The 26,766-nt window shown below is 43.9% G+C and overlaps 1 protein-coding gene across 1 annotated transcript in view; it reads right to left on the bottom strand.

The window, feature by feature from the left end:
* The window catches only part of LOC143508327 (uncharacterized), a 77,905-nt gene that overhangs the window by 2,624 nt on the left and 48,515 nt on the right, over positions 1 to 26,766 (bottom strand). The window contains exons 5-6 of the mRNA XM_076996803.1: positions 9,701 to 9,798; positions 1,990 to 2,146 (exon numbers count right to left, since the gene is read on the bottom strand). Coding sequence (XP_076852918.1) covers positions 2,063 to 2,146; positions 9,701 to 9,798 — 182 coding nt within the window. The 3' untranslated portion in view covers positions 1,990 to 2,062. The remainder of the gene's footprint in view (positions 1 to 1,989; positions 2,147 to 9,700; positions 9,799 to 26,766) is intronic.

Genomic DNA, 26,766 nt, shown 5'->3' with positions numbered 1-26,766 from the left:
AGAAAACCACAAAAGAAGTGCCAACTAAATCCTAATGCGTATTGAAAATAGCTCCCCAATCTTGGATACTCATCTTGAGAAGATCTGATCTTACCTGCACTTCCTCATCTCTACCACAGGGGGAGCCCACCAACCAAGCCATCAGACCTCCATGTAGACAAGGTTGGATTTGAACCAGAACCAGCACATCTATAAGGAAAGGCTCCTCCCACAAAGCCACCAAATCAAGCTCAGGCACCACCTTCTTTTATACAAGAGCCGTACGTAGTCTGTGATTGGTACGCCACGCTGTGTTTTCAAATCAAAGGTTTTAGAACAGGCAACCCATCGTGTCCTTGGCTTCTCCTGACGCCGAAAAAAAACGTCCTTCTGTGGAACTGTTCCTTTGATAACACCCACTCGTGATGATGGCGATTAAAATCAATCACTAAGCACATGTCCTTGCTTTGTCCATTTTGAAATACATGCTGAGGATCTGGTGTGAGGAGATTTGAAGTCCCTCCCCCGACACTTTAGCGGTTCCTCCAGGCCTTCTGCTAAGAGGCTCTACGTGAAATGAAATAACAAGTAACAGTACAAAGGAAAGACCAGTGACAGAAGCGTCATGTGTCCACAAACAACCCTGAGCCCAGTCCTCAACCCTAATTGAGGAACAGAACTTCTGCTGGCCTCATAAAACAATAGTACAACATACGAACTCACAACTGACACTTACCAGACTATTTCTGTGTCTGTGTGAGAAAAACACAAGGGTATATTGTGCTTAAATTAATCTCCAGGGCCTAGAATCACTACGGTTGCAACACTGTACTGGGGTTTCAAGGATGAAGGAAATAAATGAGGGAAACATAATAATAATAAATCTTTATTTGTATAGCACCTTACATACATGCAGCTCAAGGTGCTTTACAGAATAAATAAAACAAATGTAATAAAGTAATGTAATTAAATAAAATTGCATATCTATTAAAGTAATTAGAAGAAAGAAAACAATGTCATTAAATAAAATGTGATAAAATAAAATAAACCATCAAGGTCCCCTCTCTAAATGCTGATCTAAACAGGAAGGTTTTGAGGCTCTTCTTGAAGCTGTGCAGGGATGAAATGTCTCAGCTCTTCAGGAAGAGAGTCCCAGAGCTTTGGGCCATAGTGGCTAAAAACACCCTCACCAATCTTTGACCAGTGTTAGGATCATCAGTAGATCGCCGTTTGAAGACCTGAGACACCTGACTGGAACTTATCTAACCATCATTTCACTAAAGTAAAGAGGAGCAAGACCATGAAGACATTTAAAAACCATCACCAGAACCTTAAAATCTATTCTAAAGCTGACAGGTAACCAGTGCAGTGAGTGGAGTGCAGGTGTAATATGATCCCTCTTTCTCCTGTGGGTCAGAACCCTTGCAGCAGCGTTCTGAACTCGCTGTAGGTGAGAAATAGAGCTCTTTGGAAGAGCAGAAAAAGTTACAATAATCTAGCCTTGTGATAAATACATGGAGAAGTTTCTCACTAACAGCAGGAGAGAGCGTGTCTCTAACATTAGCAATATTTCAAAGGTGAAAATAAGCTGTCCTGCCTGTAGTCATGATGTGTGGTTTAAAACTGAGCTCATTATCCTTTGTGTGTCTCAGTCATGTTTCACAAACACAATATGTACAAACGACCTAAGGTGGCACTTTAGAAAAGTTTGATCAGAATTGTGCTATGAAAGGACTTATTACCACAGTAGAGACACAGACAAATCGTATTGTCATTCAGAATACAGCAAGTGTGCACAGAATGAACCTTACAATAAGCTCTGTGTGGAACTGAAGTATGGAATGTGCAAATATACATCAAATGTGTAGCACCCAAAAAGACTATTAAGTGCAAAATAAGTTACTGTTTGTGTATGTATATATATTAGAGGACGTAGAAGGTATGGTAGTTCACGGGAACGTTATCGGTTCAGGTGGCATATTCACATTAAGAGTTGAAAACAGCTGTTACCCAGCATGGAGAACAGTCCATCATGAGGCCGTGAGGGGTTCCTGGTGATGTTCCTGCTTCAGACACGCAGCGCTCAGGTGTGAGGTCCTGCTCGGAGGGAAGAGATGTCCTGATGGCTCCAGTAGTCCACACAACTGTAGCTGACATTAGCTGGCACCTTTCAAATATGAACAAACCAGACCAGAAGTTACACTGATACATAAATAGATAATATGGAAATATAAACCCTATATTTGCTTCAGTGATTCATAATTCAACATTTCTGGCACATGTTGCATCATCTGGGTTCTTTTTAGCATCTTTCTGGTTTTGCAGTGCAGTCATGGCAAAGCAGAGCTTACACGTTTATAATTTCACCATCTTTGTTTCTTCCTGCATTACAAAACACACTAGAGCGTCTGAAGGGTAATTAGTAGATGAGTGGAAGCAGGTGTGGTAAATAAGGTATCAAAGGGTAAAGTTTGTAAATGCTAGACTGGATTTGTTTAACACTGGACAGGACCACAGAGCTGCCGCTCCTCACAGACCTCGACTGTGTTGGAAATAGCCTACTACATACTACTGGCATACTGATTGGGCCCCAAATCGGTATCCAGTATGCAGCAGGTGAATAAAATTAATTTTTCCAGTACGCGAAACATTCCCGGATGACCTACTACTTCCGCAAAATATTCCAGTACGCGAACAGAGCTATCTTCATGGTTCACGTGACCCCGTAGTATGTTTTGCTTTTGTCGCATACTGGAAACTGTACTGCATACTACTAAGAGGACCAGTATGCAGTATCCAGTAATACAGTATATACTGAGTGCAGTATGCAGTATGTAGTAGGCTATTTCGAACACAGCCCTCCTCTAGAGACGCAATAACACCAGAGGTGGGCATTCCAGGTTCAGAAAGAAAAAGTCCTTCCCAGGATTTTATTCAAGCTTGCTGGATTTTCCAATTAGTGGCAGGTAAAATTAGTGGAATCAACACAATCCAGGAAGCCGGAGCAAAATGAGTCCTTATGAGGACTTTTACATTCTGAACCTGGAATGCCTCCTCTGATTAACACCCCCTCTAGTACCCCCCCCCCCCCCCCCCCCACACACACACACAAAATAGACACATATGTATATTTTGTATTTTTGTACTACATTAGGAACTGTTCATTCCTTATACCTCTAATATAAAATGAAATCACATAAAATAAAATGAAATTAAAATGCTAATATAAAATTATCAAGAGATCCGCTCCATGTATGTGAAGTAATGAGAACAGCAGGACACGTTAACAAAATTAAAAACACTACATTAGTTTTGCATTAGGCAACTGGGAGCTTTGATGCTTCATTCGTCAAAGATCAAGAGACGGAAAAACGACGACGTCACAGCCGTAACTCGGTACGGACGTGTGAAGTGGTGTTGATTCACAGAATCCTGTAAAGAGCAGACAGACTGCACTGAAGGAAAATCCAGCAGTGAGTTCATTCTTGCGGTGCGTGTCTGAGTAGGACTGACCTCTGGTTTAAACTACCGCCAACATTACAAGCATGCGGGGCTGGTCTCTCCGTCTCCATAATTCCAGATCTTGTGTGCGCTCCATTAATTGTGTGTTAATGACCCCATTTAGCTTGGTGAAGTCTTGTTTTTGCACATTTATTATTTACTGTCTGTATTAATATTGCATACTGTGTTGCTGCAAGTGCATGTAACATGGCTGTCAACATTTCCGATACAGAGGTGTGTGTGTGTGTGTGTGTGTGTGTGTGTGTGTGTGTGTGTGTGTGTGTGTGTGTGTGTGTGTGTGTGTGTGTATGTGCGTGTGCGTGTGTGCATGTGTGCGCATACATGCACTGAGGTGTCTGCAGCTCATGGGTAACACCGAGGCCACTAAATCTTTTATGTCGGTAAGAAATCTGCACAACAGCTTCAACAACCTTGAACTAGAGAGTGACTGTTTTTATTCTGGAAAACCCACACACTCACTCACACAAGAATACCCTGGACGCATGTTCATAGCAATACTAAAGGATTTCTGTTGAGTTTGGACCTAATACTGTGAATCTAGTTTCCTCCAGAATCAATAAAGATGGATTGATGTATTGATCTATCCTATCTATGTAACTATCTAGAGTTGAGCACCCCTGTAACCACAAGCCCTCATTCGATCTATAGTCTGTTCCTTGAACCACTGTGTCCTGCTCAATCTCAGCTCTTGGCTCTTATTGCAGTTTGGCTGTGGATTTTTACAACTGCAATATTAAAATTCCAGCAACAAAAGACCCCTAGTGCAGAGCCCAGGTGTTTTATCAAGCGTGCTGTGCTGGCTGAGTGGGAGAATCGGCTATATTTCCTACTGTGCAGTAATTATAGCTTCATCTGAGCCCAGCTGCCTTCATATCAGCCCCCCCTAAAAATGCCATAACCGCACTCCACCACAAACACATACAGATAAATAACATGCACGCCCTACATCTGAGGGTAACACAGAGAACCCATTATTTCCCCCTAACCTCAGCACCTCAGCATGCAGTATTAATGCCCTCTGAATAATGAATGTGGCAAAACAATAGAAAATGACCTTAGTTAGTTACAACATGTCATTAGGAGAGCAGCCAATCACTCCCTCAAATGCACCTCAGACGTGGGCCACACACACTGCTTTACCACTATATCTGCCAGTGTGTTGCTCACATCAAACATCCCTGGAGGTTTTGTACTTTTTAACAGCCTCTTTTCCTCCCTCTGCTCTTCAGAGGGTGTGTAACGCTGGTATTTCCATGAAATGAAAGACATTATTAACTCTCTCAGGACTGGAGGGGGGGGGGGGGGGTGGTGGTTCTAGAACTCTGACTGGTTCTAGAACTGTTTGATTAATATGTGTGGGGTAATTTTGGTCCTTTTGAGGTTGCATCAGTGAGGTTGCCGTCCATCAGGGTAACAACGCCGATAGAGCTCAGCTGAGGGGATGGGCAGGCTCAGGATAAACTGAATAGATTTATGCTTCTCTCCTTTGACAAACTCCAATATATCTAGCATATCTGACTTTGTTAATTGACTGATAGAAGAAAGGAATTAAGGCTTTAGTTTGTTGTCATTTTGCTCAACATTTCTTCATCCTTCCTCGGGGGAAAGGAGGATTTAAATCCAATGCACTTAATTTCATAATCTGTTTTCACACAGATATATGACCATGAATACACTGAAGAAGAAACGCACTGTGGACTTAATTCAGATAAATCTCCAATTCCTTTCTTTTCCGCTCTGCTGGTCATAATTGCAAATCTGGTTCTCAGTGGTCTGTAGTCTCTGGCTGTGAGAGTGTCTGGGTCCACCAGCCCCTTGGGGTGCAGACATACCGCAGGACTTTGTGACTCCAAACAGGTCCCAGGCCTGTTGAGCAGGATTGAAGAGCATCGCCCACCAGATAAAGTAACTCCTCCAGTGGCCATTTTAGCATTCGCATTGTGTTCCTCTCTATCTTTGCCTGTCTGTCATCCTTTCCTCTCCCGCCCTCTCTCCCCTCCCCCTCTCCCTCTCTCCCTCTAAGTGACTGTGTCGTAATGGGTGAAGGCAGCAGTAGATCATTGGGGCAGGTTATCGGGCCGCTGTTGAGCCTTAATCACTATTGGACTGCAAAGGTCAGGCCACTGCCTGTGTGCAGTGGAGCTCATTGTGCCGCACTGCCTTTCAAAACACGAACCAACTCACACGGCTACATTTAGGAGCAGTGTGTGCCAAATGCACTAGCAGAGAAGTGCTGTTATACAACATATGAGGCAATTATGGTGCCTTTCAGGACATGAAACAGGGGAAGAGTAGAGGAAGTTAAGTTATACCTCTCTGCTGGGCAGAGCAGCATGGGTATGGACCTGTATCTTCTTCAGATCAGTTCTTATACGATAAAACTGCACACACGTCCAAGTGGGGAATGTGCTTACCTCAACTGCACGCTGCATTTTTTAATTAGGACTCCAAGCACCAAACTATTTCCAAAAACTCTTCCTGTCAGCTCTTAGTTTCAGTGAAGATGCTCACTGAGCGTGTCGGTATGTGTGAGAGTCTGGTACCAAATGAAGAGTCTTATTAAGACGGCAGCCCTGCTGGGTGTGTGTGTGTGTGTGTGGGGTGGGGGGGGTAAGGTCGTCCCTCTCTCCTCTACACACTCTCTTTGTTGTTCTGGTCTCCCTGCGATCGCGCACCCACACACCTTGACTCATTACCTCATCATGAAAGCCCACTGCTATGAATGCCAGGCACACACTACATCTTGCTTCCCATTCCAACACCGACGTGCTCCATTATTCAATGTGAGGAGAAGCGTCTGAGAAGGAGACGCTCCACCCAGGCCTCCACGCCTGCTCTCCTCGCCGTGCTCCCTCCACGTGCCACGGCTCACGCTCGCGCGGCCCGCCATTTTTGAAGCGCGGAATTACCCACCGTCAGTAGTGGTCTGTTTGTCCCGACGGTCCGCAGGCCAGGCTGGTGCGGCTCGCCGTGTCTGAGAGAAGCTGCGCTTGATGTTTAATGAAGGCCTCTGTGGCTCTGACCGCCAGTCTTGTCAGGTAATTATGAAGCCGTGCAGGGCCGAGCCAGAGGAGTTTGGGCAAGGGGGAGCCCAGGGTGAGCTCCGGACCGGGTCTGTGAAGTGAACGTTCTGCACTTATTTCACCAGGGCCGCCCCTCCTCTCACAGTTTGTTTGGCTCTCTGCTGTTACGTAACGGGGGGAGACGTATATTTTCAGTTTACTTATTTATTTATTTCTGTAGCAAAAACCTCTCATTTGTGGTGGGTTGTGAATGATGTCGGGTTCGGCAGTGACGCACGTGGACAGAAATACAGTTCTGAGGTCAGCCTGTGAGACACCCTCCCGGTTACCCACAGTCCCCAGCGCTCAGCCTGCTGACGCGCGCCACGCGCCACGCGCACACACACACACCGTGTCCCCCGGCTACAGCTCACTGTGGAGAGTGAGTCATCAGGGTGGGGGCCGGCCACGCCAGACGGAAGTCTCGGGCCCTGTCTGCGGCCTCTCTGTCTGTCTGTCACTCTCTCTCTCTCTCTCTCTCTCTCTCTCTCTCTCTCTCAGGACTTACTGTTTTGTGCAAGTGTGCAGTATGTGCCACCAGTAGTGAAGTGCATGCTGGGTAATTAAGAAAGTAGTGTTTCTGGTCTCCAGTTTTAGGAGAAGGAGGCGATAGAAAAATGACGGGAGGCATTCGGCAAGTTCCTCTAGTTGGAGTGAGAGGAACAGAGGGCCAGGGAGGCGTCAGTCATCTCCGTTCCCAGGGCACAGCTCTGCGGAAGGAGTCCAGCAAGTGGTCTGAAGTGTGATGAACGTTTTTTACCGAGGGGGGGGGGGGGGGGGGGGGGGGGTTCCGGAACAGGTGGCGTCCCGGGTGATGTAATGTTAATGAGGACCTTCTCTGGACTTGCTGAGCTGAGCTGTTTCTTTTGCCAGTGGAACAGCTGAAGACCCACATTAGAAAATGATGGAAGATGTGATGACATTTTAATAACGGCCATTGTAGGAAGAAATGGGTACAGATGCATTTTCAGCTGGTGCAGGGTGGTGAGTCACTGTGATCTCCCACAGAAGGAGATGACGGTCAAATGCGTTGCAGAAGCTCCACGCCGGCTTAGCGGTGTCCCGTGTCCCGAGATCCAGGATGTTTGCAGAATTCCTGTATGCGAGACATCCATCTTCTTTTCTGTGTGTCTTGCCCTTGTGTGTCAGTAGGAGTGAAATCATGTGAAAACTTCAGTGTTCCCCAATGTCTTCCTGGAGGTTCTTCTGCTGATGTATAGGGAGAAGACTAGAGGAGACACAGTCTGCTTCACACTCTCCTCTCTCTCTCTCTCTCTCTTTCTCCCTCTAACTCTCTCTTTCTGTCACTGTATTTTTCTCTTTCTGCTTCTTTCTCTCCTGCTAGCTCTCCCTTTTTTGCTCTCTTTGTGTTCTCTCTCTCTCTATCCCTCTCTTGCTCACACTCTCTTCCTCCGTGTTGACAGCAGGAGTCTCGTCTCTGGTGAGGGAGACCTGCAGTCTTTCCCCATGACTCTGCTCACCCAGTTTATTTCATAATCCCACTCTGGATTTACTTCATAATCCCACAGTGAAGGACAGGCACAATCACGGCTTCCCTCTTGGTTTTCCCACCCTCATTTCTCATTGCACAAGATTACATAAAGGAGACTTAATTTAACATAGCTTATTTTATAAATATGGTTAGATATATGAATTGCAGGCTAACAAATTATACTTGCTACAAACTAGGGTTTAAATACAAGTGTAACGTGGCTCGCGCCACGGAGCGAGGAGGCGGACACAATCGCTGAGAGGAGCGAGATTTAATACGGGGAATACCAAAAGCAGAGTGGTAATACCGGGCGCAGGTCATATCGGGAAGGCAGTCCATACAAGAAATGACAACAGACATACTCGGACTTAAACACGACGGGGAAACACGGAGCAGGCAGAACAAACACGGAAAACAGAAACACAGCGTAAACTCACGAATGCACGAACCGACAGGATGAACAAACCAACTGATAGACAAAATCACGGATGACACGACTGGGGAATGACGGGACTTATATACATAGAACCAAACTAGGGACAGGTGATGACAATGACACAGGGGCGTGGTAACAAACGAGGAATCATCAAAATAAACGAGCAGGGCGGGACAAACAGGCAGGGAACACGGACATGAGGGAACCCAGAGTGACAGCTACAAGAGGGGGCGTTGCCCTACGTGACAACAAGTCACACCAAGGAAAACCAGCAAGACACACCTGGGAATACTAATAAGGGGCGGGGCTACAGATAACTAGGAGAGAACGAAAAAACACAGAAGCTCAATCCAAAATGGCATACTTAAGCAGTACACACTACAATTCAGTGCAGTATGTTCTGCTGAACTGTTGAAGCAGTATGTTCTTTCAGTAGGTGACTGTGCAGGTGCGTACAACCTCACACATACCACCGCCATTTTACCTACGTCATGTGACATATGATGTCACACAATCATAGTTAAATGCTTCAGTTGACTCAGGGGATAGGACAGTGTGCTGCAGTCGCGTATTTCAAAATGGCTCCCGATTCAGAAAGCCATCCGTGTTCTTTTCGCTTACTGTTTAATGCATACCATACAACCCTTTATCGCATACTGCTGTGGTGTACTGTATAGGAGGGAAGTACGCCATTTTGGACGGAGCCCGAGACTGGACTGTGATGATAGAGGCGGAGCCAGGCATAATAGATTGGTTATGGGACTCTCTAACTATACATGTATTTGATGTGGTTCAGAATGACAGGATATTCACGCTTCTTTATGAAGGAGATTTAAAGTCGTGGATTTGTTAGCAATAAGCTATAAACAACTCTTGATATCTTGCCCACATTTGGAGCCATTATGGATATTTAAATGGGACCATTTGCCCAGTGGGGGCAGCGTGTTAGCTCTGTTGGTAGCAGCACTTTTAATTACGTGCAATCATTAAAATGCAATTTCTTGTACAGCCTCTCAGAGAAACTTACATCATCCAACCTTCTAAAGTTGTACTTTTCAGTGTCAACAAAAAAGATGTGTGTACGCCTGTATGTTCAAACAGCCCTTCGGCGGATGTGGTCAGAAGGAAGAGGGTGGCCGGTGTGTGTATTCTGCTGCGGTGTTTGTGTCTGCGGCGGGAGGTGCGTGGAGACAGAAGCATGGCTGCTACCGCTGGTGTTGCGTCCAGGCTGACCGCAGACGGGGACGATGGACACGGTCCAGACCGGCACGACACGCTCCGCATGTGGTGGTGCAAATTAGAACAACCTGCAGCAGGGGGGGGGAGACAACAATGACAACAACAACAACAACACCTTATTGTTCTGCATCAAAAAGCACAAGAGAACCAGAATAGATTAAAGTTTTAGATGTTGGATACAATTTTTAGTTAAGGCTCACAGACATTAAAAAGTCAACTGTTTTATATGCATACACAGATTCCACAACAAACACGGCAAGTTTCAGTCTGGCAACTATATTTAAGGGTGTAGACTCTCTTTTCAGGGTCCCAGTCTGGAATCTTCCAGCTCCCAGGTCCTCTGTAGTGGTTTTGGGGCTAGTCTACAGACAAACCACAGGGGTGGTTAAACTGCCCTCTGCGTCTGTGATGCGTTGGGCAAACCAGCCAGGTATGAGTGCCTCACACAGAATGGCCTGTTGGTGCAGTAAGCACTGCAGTTGGTGGGGGGTGGTGGTGGTGTTGGGAGATGCTTCTGTTCCCTCTATAATGTATGTGCGCTCAAATCTGGTCTGGGAGCCCCAGCCTCAGACTTACTTGTCTAATTCTGCTCAAAAGATAAATATTAAGCCCTTGATGATTTGATGATGACTTTTTTCTAATCTTGGTTAATTGAGAGAAAGCCTCTTTTCCCCCCAAACCCAGTCTGAGCTGTAGCAGCCAGCTGTGTTCCCCTACACGTGCTCTGGAGGTTATGATGTTTCACAGACCTTTTTTTTTTAACTCTCCCCCCACCCCACCACCACCCCATCCTGTTAAAAGAAAAGGAAAAAGAAAAAAACTGACTTTTCTGTGTATCTGCTGGTCTAGTGTGCCGATCTTTCATATGTCAGGCTGTTTAAATGCCATTGAAATGCAGGGTTATCTGCTCTGCGTTTCCTCCAAGAAATTTTACCACTAAAAAGGAAAATGTTTTTCAAAGACCAACCTGGCCAGAGATTAAGATGTAAGATATTCTGATATTCTGATCTTAAACCATTCTTGAAGGATTGGGAGCAAACTCAGTGACAACAAAAAAGAAATCTAAATCTCAGAGTTTCACATGGACGTTACAGATAACCTAAAACCATTATTTTGTAATTGGACTTACCCCAATTACACTACCATTTGATACGGTCACTACCATATCAAGCCCTATCCGGACGGGATTAGTTTCTCAGGGGGTCCTGGGGTAATTTTCTCTTTTACAGGGGGTCCTCTGTGATTTTAATCCCGTCCGGAACGAGCATGTCCGTGTTTTTCTCAGACGTCCTCAGAGAAAATTACAGGCGGAATTACCTACTGTTTTTCGCTGTACTCCGTGGTCGTCTGGTAATTTTAGTCCCGTCCGGATCCACATGTCTGAGTTTATACATGCAGACATCACCTCGCGTTTAATAAAACAGCTATATGTCCACTGCCACGCACCGTAGTTACACGTTGGGCGCGCGTTTTCACGGAGATCCACGTAAAGACAGCGGCGAGCGAAAATGGATTTACTGGATTTTTTAATGGATTTATTTTATTTTATTTAACGGATTTATTTAGCTATTTACATTCATTAGCGATTTTTTATAATGTGTTTTCTGTATTGGTTTAACAAAATAGCTTAACTTAAACGGAGATCTTAAATGCTGAACTGAACAGTAGTAAAGTTAAAAGTTAAAAAGGAATCATCAGAGTTGGCAGTGTGACATTATTAAACATGCTATCATGTGACAAGGCGATGTCATGTGACCGAAAAAGCCAAAAACTCGCGGGTCCTCCTGTTTTTTCAATTGCTGTCCGGATGCAAGAGTTTTATCACTGAGTACAAGGGTGAAATATTTTTCACAGACGTCCCCCTGAAAAACTAATCCCGTCCGGATAGGGCTTAAGTGTGATTTTGGAGCCGCACATTACTTTATGTTGAAGTTCATATTGAATTTTAATCACAAATATTTTTCAGGTTGTTGCTAAGTCACAGTAGAGCTGTGGAGGTATTCTGAGAATAGGAAAGAAAAGGTTAAAAAAAAGTTATCAACAAAAAAGTTAACTTGTATCAGGTATCAAAACATAGCAGCTTGGACCAATTAAAATGGTTTAAAAAAATATTCTAAGTTAAAGTACAGGCAGCCAAATGCGAGTTTGCTGTGAACTAAGATAATATCCCAGGTTAACTGGGGGATTCCGTTAATTGGGTTGGTTTTGGAGAAAAACACATGCTATTCTTTTGAAAAATATATAACATTATAATTGAAACAGAGCCAATCCCCAAGCATCCCCTCCCCCCTTTCACACGATTCTCTCACTTGCCCAGTGGCAACTTTGGTTCAGTTCTCAACTATTAGTCATGTCAAAAAGAGAACTGTCATGTTTCACTGTGTCTAACGGCGCACAGTGCACAACAGCCTAAACCCTGCACGCTCTCGCCCTCCTCCTGACAGCCCAATCAACATTACAATAAAACACTCACTTAATTAGAACTCATTAATCTCACACATTATGCATTAATGGATGCAATTAATTATGCAAGGAACTTGCTCTCAGTAAACAACTACCAAGAGCATCATTGGGAAACCAATCCGCCCGGCTCTGAACTGCTTATGTTTTCTTTTTTAACACCTAACTGAGGTCAGACTGAGGGTTGTCTCTTGCAGTAGGATTTGGAGATCCAAAGATGATCATAAATCTACTTGAACAGTATACTGAACGGACAAGGTTCACGCTTTACAGAAACACACAAAAAAAAAGAAAAGAAACGGAAGCTCTACTAAGAGTGTGGATGGACAGGCTCACCGTTTTCTGCATGTAGAAATGTTTCAACATGCAAAACTAGTTCAGTGCTCCTCTAGCTTGCTCAGACTTTACTAGTCTCCAGACTCTGTTATTAAAATGTTTATCAGTTTATGTTATAAGATATTGAGTCCCCCCCAAACACACTTTTTATTTCCATTTTTTAGACACTACAAGGCACCGAGAAATAAAGGTGAGTCTATGTGCCCTGTATCTAGGCATCACGCCAACACAGACTTCCTTTACTTGGGAGTTATAACTAGAGATCTCCGCAACGATTCTTTCTGACTCACTCCTTATTATTGATATGACGTTTCTGCAGAAGGGCTGTACATTCATAAACTCTCCGGATCAATGAGCTCGATCGATGTGATGCAGTCATTATTCCCTTTAAAAACCCAACACTTACACCTGAGTCACACAGTCTCCTGTCACCGTTACACACTCCCCTCATCAATTTCAGCATCACAGGTAGCACGTGCGTTCAACAGACTGCACGTGGAACAAATCACGTTCGTTTTCGATCCATCATCAGCTTAAAACCGCAACAGGAAACAAAATATGTATAATAAGTAGAGTGGATTCGGAGTTTACTGACAGAGGTCTGTCTTAACTGGGAGAGTGAGCGGATCAGGGATGCATGAAGCAGGCACATACCCACTCTGTTGCATCACAAATCCAGTTTATGTTGACCGAGTTTGCAGATAAAAAATAAAAAATAAAACTAACAAAAAAAAAACCCCTGTGGGAAAATTCTCCAGCATAAATTATAGGCTATCGTATACAGTGAAGTTCAACCCAGAGTAAGGAAACTTATCTTTCATGGCATCTATAGATACACTGAGGTGTTGCAATACTGCAGGTGTTGAGACAGTGTGTGAAGAGAACGTTATATAATTTAGTCTTCTATTCACTGTCAAATAAAGTGAGTAGTGACACAATGCCAGAGCACAGGGTTATGGATAGACAGAAGGACAGATATGTGACGCGCCTGCCACCAAGCAGACGTTGAAGAACTAGTGGTAAGGCCAACGGATGACAACATCACTCATCTGTGAAAGATTAGAATTGAACACATTGCACTGATATAACTCAGCGTACCAGGAGGGGGCAGTAGTCTGTGTTTATAATTAAAACAAAAAAGAGAAAATTCGGAAGGCCCAGCGTTGTCTTTGCTCCCTTCAGACACTTAAACCATCTGTCCTAACTCCCAAATGCTGAAGCCATTTGCTTTGCACTCTTTGGGTTCACTTGCGCCAATCGAAGACCGCAGTTGCCCAACACGCACGGACAAGGTCCGGACCAGACGCAGACCCACACCCGGTGAAGCTACAGGCACCGGCAGCAGACCACAAACGGGCATCACAGACGATAACGTTGGTGTTGTTGCATCAATGCAACCAGTTACATTTACTGCTAAATTAGTTTCTGGTCACACTGATGTCCTAGGCTAAATAAAGACATACATTGTGCCAATTATCTGGCGGGCAACACACACACACACACACACACACACACACACACACACACACACACACACACATCGCCTGTGCGATGTTAGCATCAGCTGAAGTGATATTTCCTATAAATGTTTCGGAAATTCACGAGCTGTTTACCATAAAAATGAAAACAAGTCACAAAATACTTGGTAGGTTTGAAATGCACGATAATTACAAATTCTTGGTAGCCAGTTTGAAGTTAAAGGGGTGTAATGTAACTGCCGGGTGCTTTCTCAGGTCTGCTCCAGAGTAAACAGTTTCAGAGCATGTGTTCTTTTTCAAGCGCTGATATGAAATATCAAATACAAAACGCTTACAAATTTGGTCATATTTAGCATGGCCCAAAGCGCCCCCAGAGGTGGAGTGCTTGCTGTAAATGTAAAGACCAGTATTATTATTATTATTACTTACACCTTCAGAATGACCTGCTGTTATGATTTTATGTGTTCCCAGATGTACTTTCTTTTCATTTTAGTGCAGTGTGGGTAAGATGAAGGCAGATCACTAGACTGTTGAATGTAAATGATTAACAGGTAAGGAGTTAAATGCAAGAGTTTGATCACCTGATTATACTTAAGGTAATATTCCAGATGTCATGGCTATGAAGAGCAGAGAGAGGTTGCCATAAATGTGAAAACCAGTGCTGAAAATTGTCAAGCTTGAAACTGTGGCATGCATTACTGTAACACTATAACGTGTGCTTAAAACAAGCCTAGACAAAAAAAAAAAACCAAACATGTTATGGCGGAGAGCCAAAGAAGCTATTAAGTGGTTAGTAGCTCTATTTTCTAGTAATGGTGCAGGGCAACATTTTAAAAGCCCCAGGTGTTTGAATTGACATGTGTCTCTAAGCTATATTTTAACATAAAGTCACAAACACAGCGCATAAGAAGTCATAGTTCATAAAAACATAATTTGTCAGTGGCATTCAGCTGATCATACCATATATCATGTCCATGGTAATGTACCATGTGAAATACACACCATGTCAAAATCCATTTGGGTACATTCTCTGTGGTACTAAAGCTCAACTCAGAGTATAGTATTCATACTTGCTCAAATATGAGTACTATAAATACTATACCATAATGAGAACCACTGCTGATGTACTAGAAGTTTTACATACTCTGCTTAAATTCTATGCTATGGATTACGAGCTGTGTTCTAGCTATAAGGGTTAAGATCCCATAGAATAAACAGAGCTTTATCAGATTATTAAAGAAGTATTCAATCACCTGATTATACTTAGCTTGGTGTGCCAGATCTTACAGCCATGATAACTACAGGAGCAGAGGTGGAGGTGTTATCCCCCCTGGGTATAACAGATATATAACACTAAAGTATATATATATATATATATATATATATATATATATATATAAAACACTAAAATATGTCATCACAAGCAACTGACAAACACCATATCCAAATAAGTTAAATGGTCAAATATTAGCCCCAAATAATTACACATTGAGCATGCATACTGCATACATACATATAGTTTTTTTAGCACCTCCCATGGGTGTGTCCTTCTGAGTATGACGAGCAGCAGGTGAGATACAGCAGCACCAATCTGTTTTAAAATTTACATCATATGCATTCTCGAATCGATTCAAAATAAAATAAATAAAACTGTTTAAATAACCTAATATGGATAATTCCCAAAAGTCAAGTATTGCATACAGATTTCTTTCAGTTTGAGCAACACGTCTCTAACACGAAACGATGTTTCTGAGCGATGTTTACACGGCTGTTGCTGGGGGCACAAACACATTCCCCAGGAAGGGAAGGCTCGTTCAATGACAAGAAATCATAAATGGCCGCTGAGCAATGCCTGAAAATATCAGCACTGTGTTCAAAAACTTGCCACATTTAAACATTCTCTCACAAAATCGTTCATTTCAGAAAGTGGTGCCTCCCTAGTGTAAACGAGGCCCTTGACTTTTGACGTTAATGGGAAAACACAAGCCGAGTTCTGCCTCACACCAACAGTACAGAGTACAAGTGCTGTGTTCATCTCCTCGGATTCCTCTTCGTGTTTTTTCTTAATTTCTCAGGCAGGCCTGTAAGGCCACCGAGGAGCTCGGCCTGTGGTGAACACACGTATTTACTCATTGTCTTTTGTCTCTTGCTTTTGTATCTTAATAATATCATGTAATTCAAGCTACAAAAGTAAAAACCAATTTCATTACCAAGCATTTGATACGTAGCCTACCTGACAGAGGCTATTCCGCTAAGCTTCTTTCAAAGACTTCGTTAGATGACTGGAAAATTAGGCATAATACAAGGATTATTAGAAAGCCGCTTAAATGATATCCTGGGCTAATTTTAAAAAGCTTTAGGGTCTAAAATCCATATAATATTAGAGATATAAAATTATGCGTTTTATAATTTCATGCACGTAATAAGCCAAATGCTGACAGTATTAATTATGTTAATTAATCACAGCTGAGGAAATGTAGGGTCTTGCTTGCAATTAAAACGGAAGACTGACATTTGTAATACCATCTTAATGGTGGTTTTCCAATCTCAAACCTTAGTCACTATAAAGAAATCTTTAGGCCAACGTAGGTTTTCAAATAAAGTCTGCCTTTTTCCCATGTCTCCATCTATCACAATTCTCACATCTTTCCGTTGTACCCGCACAGACAGACAGACAGTGCGTGTGCACAGAACTTACATTTTTTTTGTGCACAGTAAAGAGCATATTCATATTCCCTTCACCACTCTGCAAACCATTATCCGACTCTAATGTTTTCCTCGATATCCTCTCTCTCTCTCTCGCTCTCGCTCTATTTCTCTCTCACCCACTTTCCTTTTCACTCTCACACTTGTTCAATCTCCTCACATTCATATCTCTCTCTCTCTCTCTCTCTCACACACACACACACACACACACACACACACTGTATTTGACTATAGGTCTCTACCACTCACCAGTAGTTCACAGGGAATAGGCCATCAGGTGTGTCTGAGAGAGCCCTCTTGGATGTGTAAGGAGTGAGCACTGTGTTTGGAGGCTATCATCTCTACAAGAATGCTGTTTGAACTCCTGCTCTGAGAGGACACAGAAAACCTGCAAAAGACTGTGGGTGTGTGTGTGTGCACAAGAGAAAATAGAAAGAGGGAAAATAGGGATGAGATAGAAGGATAAGAGGAAAAGACAGAAAAAAAGAAGACAGAAGTCTTCTGCTGTGGTCAAGCTGCTGTCTTTATCATTTATCATGATGGTACTACATGGTGGTGTTTTCTCTCTCTCTCTACACACACACACACACACACACACACACACACACACACACACACACACTCCAGGGAGCTCTGCCAATACAGAAAACACACCCTGACCACTTAACCTGCCCTTGCACAAACTAACCCCCACATATCAAACTGACCCCTGCCTCCGGAACTAACCCTTATGTCCTATACTTTGATTTGCCTGCCGCCGGTCAACACCTGGGTTTATGCCAGCAGATATTAATTCAGTTTATTATCATTGCTAGTCATTCTCCAATCTACCTGACGGCTGAGTGCGTGCCTGCAGCATAGGAACTTGACACAGTGCATGACATTTGATTTAATTAAAAGATAAACATAACAAGTGTTGCTGAACTTTACAAGAGCTTAGCATCATCACAGCGCCGTCTCTCTCAGAGAGATTGAGAAGCGATTCATTTCCGATTGCATAATTCCCCTGTGATCTTGTCCCTCAGATTAGGCCTATAAGCATCTTCAGCTCCTGCAGCGACGTGTCTGAACTTCAGCGGATTCTAGTGCCTCCATAGCCTCACAGGAAACACATTTCCCTTGGGCACAAATCAGCACATGAAACAGACTAAACTAACTAACACACACAACACAACTTTATCAGTTTCCATACCATCATTGATCATTAGATGCCGTTGTTTTAACAGTCTGCAGTGAGATGGAGAAGCATCTTCGATGTTCCCGTCCCTACTCTCTCTCTCTGGTCGTCGGCTGGACACCACAGTGAACTAATAAACAGCAAACTTATTTAGTGTGAAATATCCTGTTTGTTTGTTTATACATTTAAGTGAATGCCCGTTAGACCTGTGTAAGATTCCTACGCGTGATACATCAGGAGGAGACGTCTCTCTCGGCTGTGGCGGGGGTAGTGATAAACGCTTCCCCAAGGAAATGCACCCAAACCGCATACGCCGTGCCGCTGTACACTGTTACCATGGCGACGGTAGCATCACCGTCTAAGAATGATGCTGGCCTTGGTGGCACTGAGTCAGTGATTAAAAGCTGGTACTGCTCAGAGGAGGAGGAGGAGGAGGAGGAGGAAGAGGAGGCCGCGAGTGCAGCTGTTTAAACATGGCCGCCCGTTCCTCCTGCCCCTCGCCGCTGTGTTGCTGGTGTGGTGACCACTCCACGTCCCTCCGTCTGGCCAGCACAATCTCTCAAACGCAAATTCACAGAAACTTGTTTTCTTTAACTCTCCTCTTCCTGTTCACAACTGTTTGCTGCATACAAGCTGTCTGCTGTGGCCAAGAACGATCAAAATGCCATTTTAAAGTACATTATTTTCCTGAATAGATAAGTATGTAGGTATGTAAAGTACATATGTAAAACCTTCTGATGAATGTATTCGGGTGGCACTTTTTTTCCATTCTCTGCGTTTGTTTAATGAGACTCCTTTAGTAGAAAACATGATTGTTTAATTGTTAATTTGTCAGTAGAATGTATATAGATAAAATAAATAAATGTTTAATAAAAAAACTTTCTCTGAACAGGTTCACTGAGGACATGATAATCCAGTGCTGAATCATGTGACTGTAAGATTGGTTCACCAGAATTTCAGGTGATTTTCAGAAAAGGTCTAACATTGGAAACTGCAGTTGATGCTGAACTTAATTACCTAGCAACAACTCAGTCGCACACCTTGTAAAAATGACCCTGTGTCATGCGGGTGACTTTGCTTTCAAATAATGATGCATTAATTGCCGGCGTCAGCGGATCTGACTGCTTGCTTAATGTTCAAAAGCCGAGAATTCAAAAACAAGTTGTGGAGTGAGTAATTCAGCAATGGTAGTGTATGGTTATATTCATTTATCCTTCATCAGTAATTGCTTTTAGACAGAAACCACCTCAGCATGCCTGTTCTATATCTAATAATGTTACATTTACACCTACCATCATAATATGGACTGCTTTGTGTCCACAGTGAACGCCTTGACTCTAAAGATATACATTTAAGAACTTTTTCAAGACACCAGCCTAAGATATAAGCTACACAGGACTAAACCTATGTGGAGTCTGTGTAAGTCAGCATGACGTGGTATACGAGGAGGATCTAGTCCTAGACCAGTTTATGAAGCACCACAATAAGACTTAATGGGATTCGTTATGGACTTGTTATTCTCAGGGCCTCTGCGTATACTGAATTCCCCTGTAAACAAAACATTGGTGATTTGACAAAGTATATTTTCAGCTTGCATGTTGTCCACTGAGCAGGGACTATGTTCCCGTGGTGGCAAACAGGCCTCTCCTATAACAGAGCGAACGTATTACTCTCTGTCTGTAAACATAGATCTGCTGTCTGTCTGTTCTGTGACATTAAATATGCCGTGATGCTAATGTAGCTGATAAACACACAAACACAGGCAGGAGTTATGAACAGCCAAAATCAATCAAGTAAAAGCAGAGTATGAGCTCTGTGTTTTACTATCAGCCCACTGATAAATAACACCTCAAGGAGAATCACTACGCACGTGTGTGTGTGTGTGTGTGTGTGTGTGTCTGTGTGTATGTACGTGTACATAGACTATTTTGATTTTGACATTAATGTACATGACTAAATGAATGGTACTGACAGAAATAAGGAAGTGTGTGTGTGCGTGTGCGTGTGTGTGTGTGTGTGTGTGTGCGTGTGTGCGTGCGCGCTCGTACTGAGACTGTCTTCCTCCACTGTTGCTTCTTGCCACACATGAATTTTTCATCGTTGCCACACATTCATTTATGAGAAGATATTGTTGCCATGGGGAGTGATGCAGTGTGGGCACAACAGTAATGGATTGTGCTGCTCCTTGATTGGCTGGGCCTGCTGAGGGGGAGGGAGTAGGGGGAGGGAGTATGGGGAGGGAGTAGGGAGTATGGCTACACGGGCGAGTGCCTCTGGCGTTTCCCCGACAGAGCAGAGCAGCCGGCGCTGTTGCTATGCTGCAGCTGGAAGCCGAGTTCAGTACCGTTGCTTTGTTTGGCTGTTCTGGACTCGGGGTTTGGGGCGCTGTGGAGAGTACCAGATACTGTATGCCGCACTTTGAAGAAACGTGGGCGTTTTATTTTTTTTCAGCTACGCAGACGCAAGTGTAACTGTTAGCGAGGCTCTTGGCCACATTGAGAGACTCTGGAAAACTGGTGAAGATGGCCCACCTGTTTATGTGCGTTCTAAGTTTCTAAGAAACAGGATGTGTGGAGACATGTAGTTGCCTTAGAACACATTCTCCCTAAAGCGCTTGTAAGAAAAAACGACCTTTCTCTGAACTTGATGAAGAAAAATGGTATCTTTACAAATCTCTACAATCTATTAGAGTAACAGCAGTAGTGAAGTACACAAATGTACTATGAACTCGGTGGACCCCCTCCCCCACTAATCTCCCCCTGGGATGTGATGTCAATCGACTATGACCAACTGACTCCACCCAGTTCTGTGATGTCACAGTGGAAGTAGAGGTCTTTCAGCCTATGACGGCTGCCGATCGCTCACTATTAAAATGTCTTTTAAGCTGATCACCTGTTCTTGACCCACCGTGTGAGCTGGTGTGGTAATGGAGAGGTGTCCTCCATGCTGCTCTCTCAACTCTCCCCCACACCTGCTGCTGAGGCCTGTTGGCTTCACCAAAGGTCTCGTTCAAGAAAGCACTATTCATTGCTATAGTAACAACTGTAAAATTTTGTAAGGCATGGTCCAGATCCTGCAGATATCAAGCTGACCACTAGAGGGAGAGATCTCTCTAAGTGCATTAATGTGTGATGGTGTATGTTATTCTGAAATCAGACACCCCCCCCCCCCCCCACAATTGTGTTAAAAATACAACCACAAAATCCATTACATCATGAGATAGTAAGCACATAGATGCTCAAGGATTTCTGAACTTTATAAAGATAGATGTTAACTGAGTTGTGCTCCGGCAACTGATCTGAGACAAAGACTTCTTCTTTCACAGATTATTAATACAACAACACTTTTGTGTGGTAGACAGTGTATGTTTGTATCTACTGTATTGTATTTATATAACTGGTGGTGAAAGAAGATCCTCTAAATGACTCTTAATCACACCATCAATCAACAGAGCATAATGGTTCATTCACCTATTTTTCAGTAAAACAAGAAATCAGTTCTTAGCAAAAATGCAGTTCAGTCTAAAAAACGTCACAACCCAGTTCCCAAAAGCACACTGTTAAGATCCTTTTAAATGAGAGAGAGAGAGTTCAGTCTAATGATCACTCTACCATTTAAAGATAGTCTTTGAGTTACTATGCTTTTGGGAAACCTGGCCCATTTATATCTACAGTGTGAAACTCTGGAAATGTACAGCACTGTGACACTCCTTGCCTAATTAATCACAAGAACATTCAAGTATTATGTTTTTTTAGGGGCCCTTGACGTGAGTGGTCAGCCTGTTGCAGCAGTAGGCTGTTGTATGCTGGTCTGCAGTTGTGCAGTTGGTGTGAGTGGGAGCTGAGTACTGAATCAGTGGGAGCTGAGTACTGAATCAGTGGGAGCCGAGTACTGAATCAGTGGGAGCCGAGTACTGAATCAGTGGGAGCCGAGTACTGAATCAGTGGGAGCCGAGTACTGAATCAGTGGGAGCCGAGTACTGAATCAGTGGGAGCCGAGTACTGAATCAGTGAGAGCAGAGTACTGAATCAGTGAGAGCTGAGTACTGAATCAGTGGGGCTGCTCTTTGGGAGTCTGACACCAGCTCCTCGCCCTCTACAAGCCTTCTACACTTCAGTGAATCTCTCATTTCCCTAGTGACCATTAACAATAAAAAGAACGATGCAATGCAAGCTTCCTGTGCTCTTTCTTCCATTCCTCCATCCATCAATCCAATCCCTCCATTCGTCCATCTGTCCATCCATCCATCCATCCATCTTCTGTTCTTGCACAATAGATTTGGATTTTGGTATTATAATTTATATAATTTATCTTGCTTTATTCTATGTCCACAGTGTCTGACCTGTTGCTTCCTTCACTGTTACCTGTCTGCACTGTGTTATTGCATACCGGTCTGTAATGAGGGCCCTCTTCAGACATAAGTGCACACACCATTTTTCATCATTAACGGAAGTGTCCCATTTACATATAGACATGTGCTTGACATTTATAAACATACGTGGTTATTAGGAGAGAAATGAAGAGAGTAGCACAACATATTTAAATTCACTCTCCATCTATTACAATGTTTCATTATTATTCACTATGGAGGGTTTTTTTTCTTCCATCAAATGATGGACCACAGGGTAACCAATCAGGCCTGCAAATCATGCAAATTAAAAAAGATGCTTTGGCATGAATATATCGGACACCCTAACACTGCAAGTGTATATTAAAAGAAAAAGTCTTCCCCTGATTCAAGGTCCACATAAATCTTAAAAGCCCAATAACACAAAGCAGGCCCGACCTGAAGAACACCATCCCATATCTTCAGACTCGCAAACCATATCAGTATCACAGCTGCAAGTTACCTCATAGTCTAAAATTCTGAAGCATTCTGCACTGGGTGTTTATAATGTATCTTATGGTATTATTCTGTTCATTTGGGATGCCCACAGATCTTTCTAGAAATTTCAAGGACAGTTTGTTCCTGTCAAACCTGTAGGTCCTCCTGTCATAGATGCACAACATCTCACGTTTTGTGACTGTGAGTTTTGAAGCCTCCGTGAGATAAAGGAGAACAGTTTCATTCCACTAAAGAGCAAGTGACATTTCCTGTTCTCAAAAAAGGTGAGGGAAAAAAGACTTGTCGGACAAAGCCCTGTCAGTCAAAACCAAAACCCTCACACTCTTCAGCAGAGAGAGAGAGACTGTGTGTGTGTGTGTGTGTGTGTGTGTGTGTGTGTGTGTGTATTCAGGGAGATTGGGGAGAGCCTGACTGGCACGATAATGAGTTCAAACTTTACAACCACGGCATGGCTGTTCTGGTTCAGGTCGTCTGCAGAAGAACAGAACTTACATTCAGAAGAGCACAAATACATCTGAAAGTATGGAAGGTATGATTCTGAATGTGTGTAAAAGAACATTTAAGATTTCAACGCTAAAAGTTTTCCAATCTCAAAGGGGACTGTTGACTGCATAACTGTGGTTTGTTTGTGCGTTTATGAGAGAAAGGAACAGGGGCTTTATTGGAGAGAAGAGCTTTTTGCATGTGTTGCCTTTGTGTGTGAGTGGTACTTGTGTGCTGATGAATTCTGGCCTAGTGTGAGTGATTTTTGCATGTGTTGCCTTTGTGTGTGAGTGGTACTTGTGTGCTGATGAATGCTGGCCTAGTGTGAGCGTGCACTACTGTTTTCCAAACTCTACTGCTCTGAGACACTGAGTTACAGAACCTGGCCTAGTTTTTTATGACGCCTGTCCAGCACAAATTAGCCCAGTATTGATTCACCACATTCATCTTACTCTCTCTCTACCTCTCTTTTTCTCTCTCTTTGTCTCTCTCGTTCTCTCTTGTGCACTCTAATATGAGTACATCACTGATCAGAATGGCTTCCCTCTATGCAGTACTTCTCTGAGCCAGAAACCAGCACTGCTAAAAAGGCGTTTGCAGCTGTCAGTAGGGACAGCCTGACATTTCTGTTCAACATGTCTGTGATATCACCCTGGTTACGCCCACTGGGCTCAAGCTTGGGTTTTAAGGTTTCACTAAACCATATTGGCCATGTACACAAATGGGACTGTTTCTCAGGAAATACCTCTTGGATCTGCGCCGCCCTTCAGACTGTGTGTGGTCAAGGATGTTCTCCTTGGGCAGATAGACAGCGTGCTCCAAGCTCAGCACCTGTGTGCTGAAAAGAGGAGATGGCCCAGTACGACACTTCATGAATATGGATCCCCAGGTGTTCACGGGGAACGCTACGGGGGAACAAAAGCTCTCGTCTACAGCTCTGTTATCACCTGCGCAAACAGAGCCATGGCTGTGGACCAGGCCCTCAGATATAATCACCACACAGCTAATGAGGTGGGTTTTACTGTTCGGCCTGCACACTCAGACTGGCTCCTTGATTCCAGCGTGACATTATTGAATTACTACAGATGAAACTGAAACCGTACTTAATCCAGGTTGGGTCACAGCAGAACTCGAGAAAGGTGCCAGCTCCGTTGTCGACGCTGGCCGTTGTTGGAAAAGCCGATCCGCCTTTGCCTGAAATTTGCTTTAGCGTGCCAGTGATCACCAGGGAACACTAGCAAACATGGTGGCGGGTGCCAGTGCTGTGTGGAGCAGCTCGCGGTACACAGTGTGGTCTGGATCAGCCGGCGCTGCTCACTCCAGAGTGCTGACATTTACAGCACAGCGCACCCAGGCTGCGGGCCATGTGCTGAATCATGCGGTTCTACACCTCCCCGAGTGCCTGGGGCTGTGAGACACACACCGGCCCAGACCTGTGAGGTCTAGATATATGATATATATGTGAAGATTTATTGCACACGGTGTGCTTACATCTACCCTCTGACCTTTACTTAACACCACCCGTCAGTGTTTTTATCCCAGCCAATCAGCACCGAGCTACGTAAGCTAACTCCACCCCTCTGAGACTACCTTTCTGTTATGTGAACCCTCTCCATTGGGAGTAAACGCACCTGCTTTTGTGAATACACTGGGAAGCTTATGGAGCTTTCAGGACCTTTGGGGCTAGTAGGGTTTACTGGGATTTTGAGTGTTTTCCAGCAGGTTCAGATTATTTATGTAGTCATGAAGAGACTAGTCTGATCTAGCTGACTACACAGATTAGATAGAGATCTAAACCTGGCGTAGATCAGACACAGACAAACAAGAGCAGCGTCTAGGCGTGTAAATCCCACTACCTCTCCTGTACACAAGCTAAGCCCTGGTGAACGTGGCGAATTTGCAGGTAAAAAAAAAAAAAAAAAAAACGTAAATTCGAACTTGCCGTGAAGGAGATTAGCAGACTAGCTTCACTGCCAGAAATGAGCTTTTCCGTCAAGCCCTTTCCACGGCCGTCAGCAGCAGTAAACGAAGGGCGAAGAAAAGCCCTGTTGCTCGAAAACGACTATAGGATGAAGAGGTGTGTAGGCACCAGAGCGCCCAGCAGATAAGGCAGATCCTCTAATTATTATTAGCATCACACTTCAGTAGGCACCCAGGAGTCAGATGTGTGTATTGACTAAAGCAGCAGGGGCAAGGGCAGAAGCAACCAGCTTAGATGGACTAATTGCGATACTCCATAAGAGTTAATTTGCTGTCAAGACAGGAGTCTTCCACCTTCACATCAGTTACCAGGGGCCTTTAATTATACTGTATTATTTTAAAGAGCTCTGAGTCAGAGGCCCAAAGTAAACCAGACTTATCAATAATACAGAGAATTGCAAAGTAGGTGGGCTGCAAACACAATTTAGCAACATTTTATGTAGCGAGACTTTTTAGACTATTTAGAAAGACTGTAGAATACACAAATTAATGCTCCTTACATGCAACTCCAGCCATCTAGCGCCAGATTCACACTGTGTTAAAACTTATGAACGTTTTTTTTTGTTGTTGTTTTTTTGTTTTGCACATGAGTAGTAACCCATGTGCAAAATGTGGAGTGCTGTCACTGTTTCCATGACTCCTGACTGGCGTCATCATTTGCCTGTAGTCTAAAAAGCAGGTTCTGATTTTAGCGGCATTCCCGCAGAGATTCCCTCGTCCGGTGATGTGAGAGCGGTGTTGATAACTTTCCTTAACCAGAAGCCCCACTGCCTGCTGGAGTGACGTGTGTGGCGTGTGTGTGGTGTGTGTAGCGTGTGCGGCGGTGGTGCTGCTGGCGGAGGACGTCTACGCCTGCTGGGTCCCTTTGATCTGCGCAGTGGTACGGCACCTCCTCGTGGTGCTCTTCAGAGCGGAATGGGGGTGTGTGAGGGGCAGCGAGCCTCCTGCACGCTCTAATGAACACATCAGTATGAAGATAGGGAGCGTAGTGAGGAAGGTTCCTGGAGGAACACCAAACGCCTATAGAACCTATAGGAGCGGTCATATACATCCCATTACCATGTCGACGTGTTATTATTTAATGAAATGAAACATGCAGATTTCTCTCTCTCTCCCTCTATCTTTTTCTCTCTGTATTCTTACTCCTGACTCTCTGTATCTGTCGATCTGTTTTTGTATTTGTTGCGCTCTCGCTCTGTGTGTCTATCTCAGAAGTCGGGGTCTAGTGTGAGCGTCCTCTCTAAAAATGGAAAGGACATACATCATAGATGGCCGAAGCCTGTGTCTCAGACAGCGCCCAGCACCACAGAGAGAATTCTCCAGCACACCGCTGAAATGTTGCACCCACAGAGAGTAAAGAGAGTGCTGAGGGAAAGTGTGTTTGATGGGCAGTGCACGAGAGTGGAAGACGAACGGACCGACACGTCCTGCAGAACGTGGACAGAAGTTCGCTAACTGGCCGAGAAAGTTTTGGGGTGTTTGAGTTTAGTATGTGTGATATCCGAGAGACAAAGAAACGGAGTCAAAATATTTGATCAGAAAAAGCAAGTCAATGCCGCTTTGTGAATAC

This window comes from Brachyhypopomus gauderio, chromosome 1 (genome assembly GCF_052324685.1).
Source record: "Brachyhypopomus gauderio isolate BG-103 chromosome 1, BGAUD_0.2, whole genome shotgun sequence".
Lineage (NCBI taxonomy): Eukaryota > Metazoa > Chordata > Actinopteri > Gymnotiformes > Hypopomidae > Brachyhypopomus > Brachyhypopomus gauderio.
The sequence above is the reverse complement of the archived record's forward strand: the minus strand, read 5'-3'. Positions and strand labels throughout refer to the sequence as shown.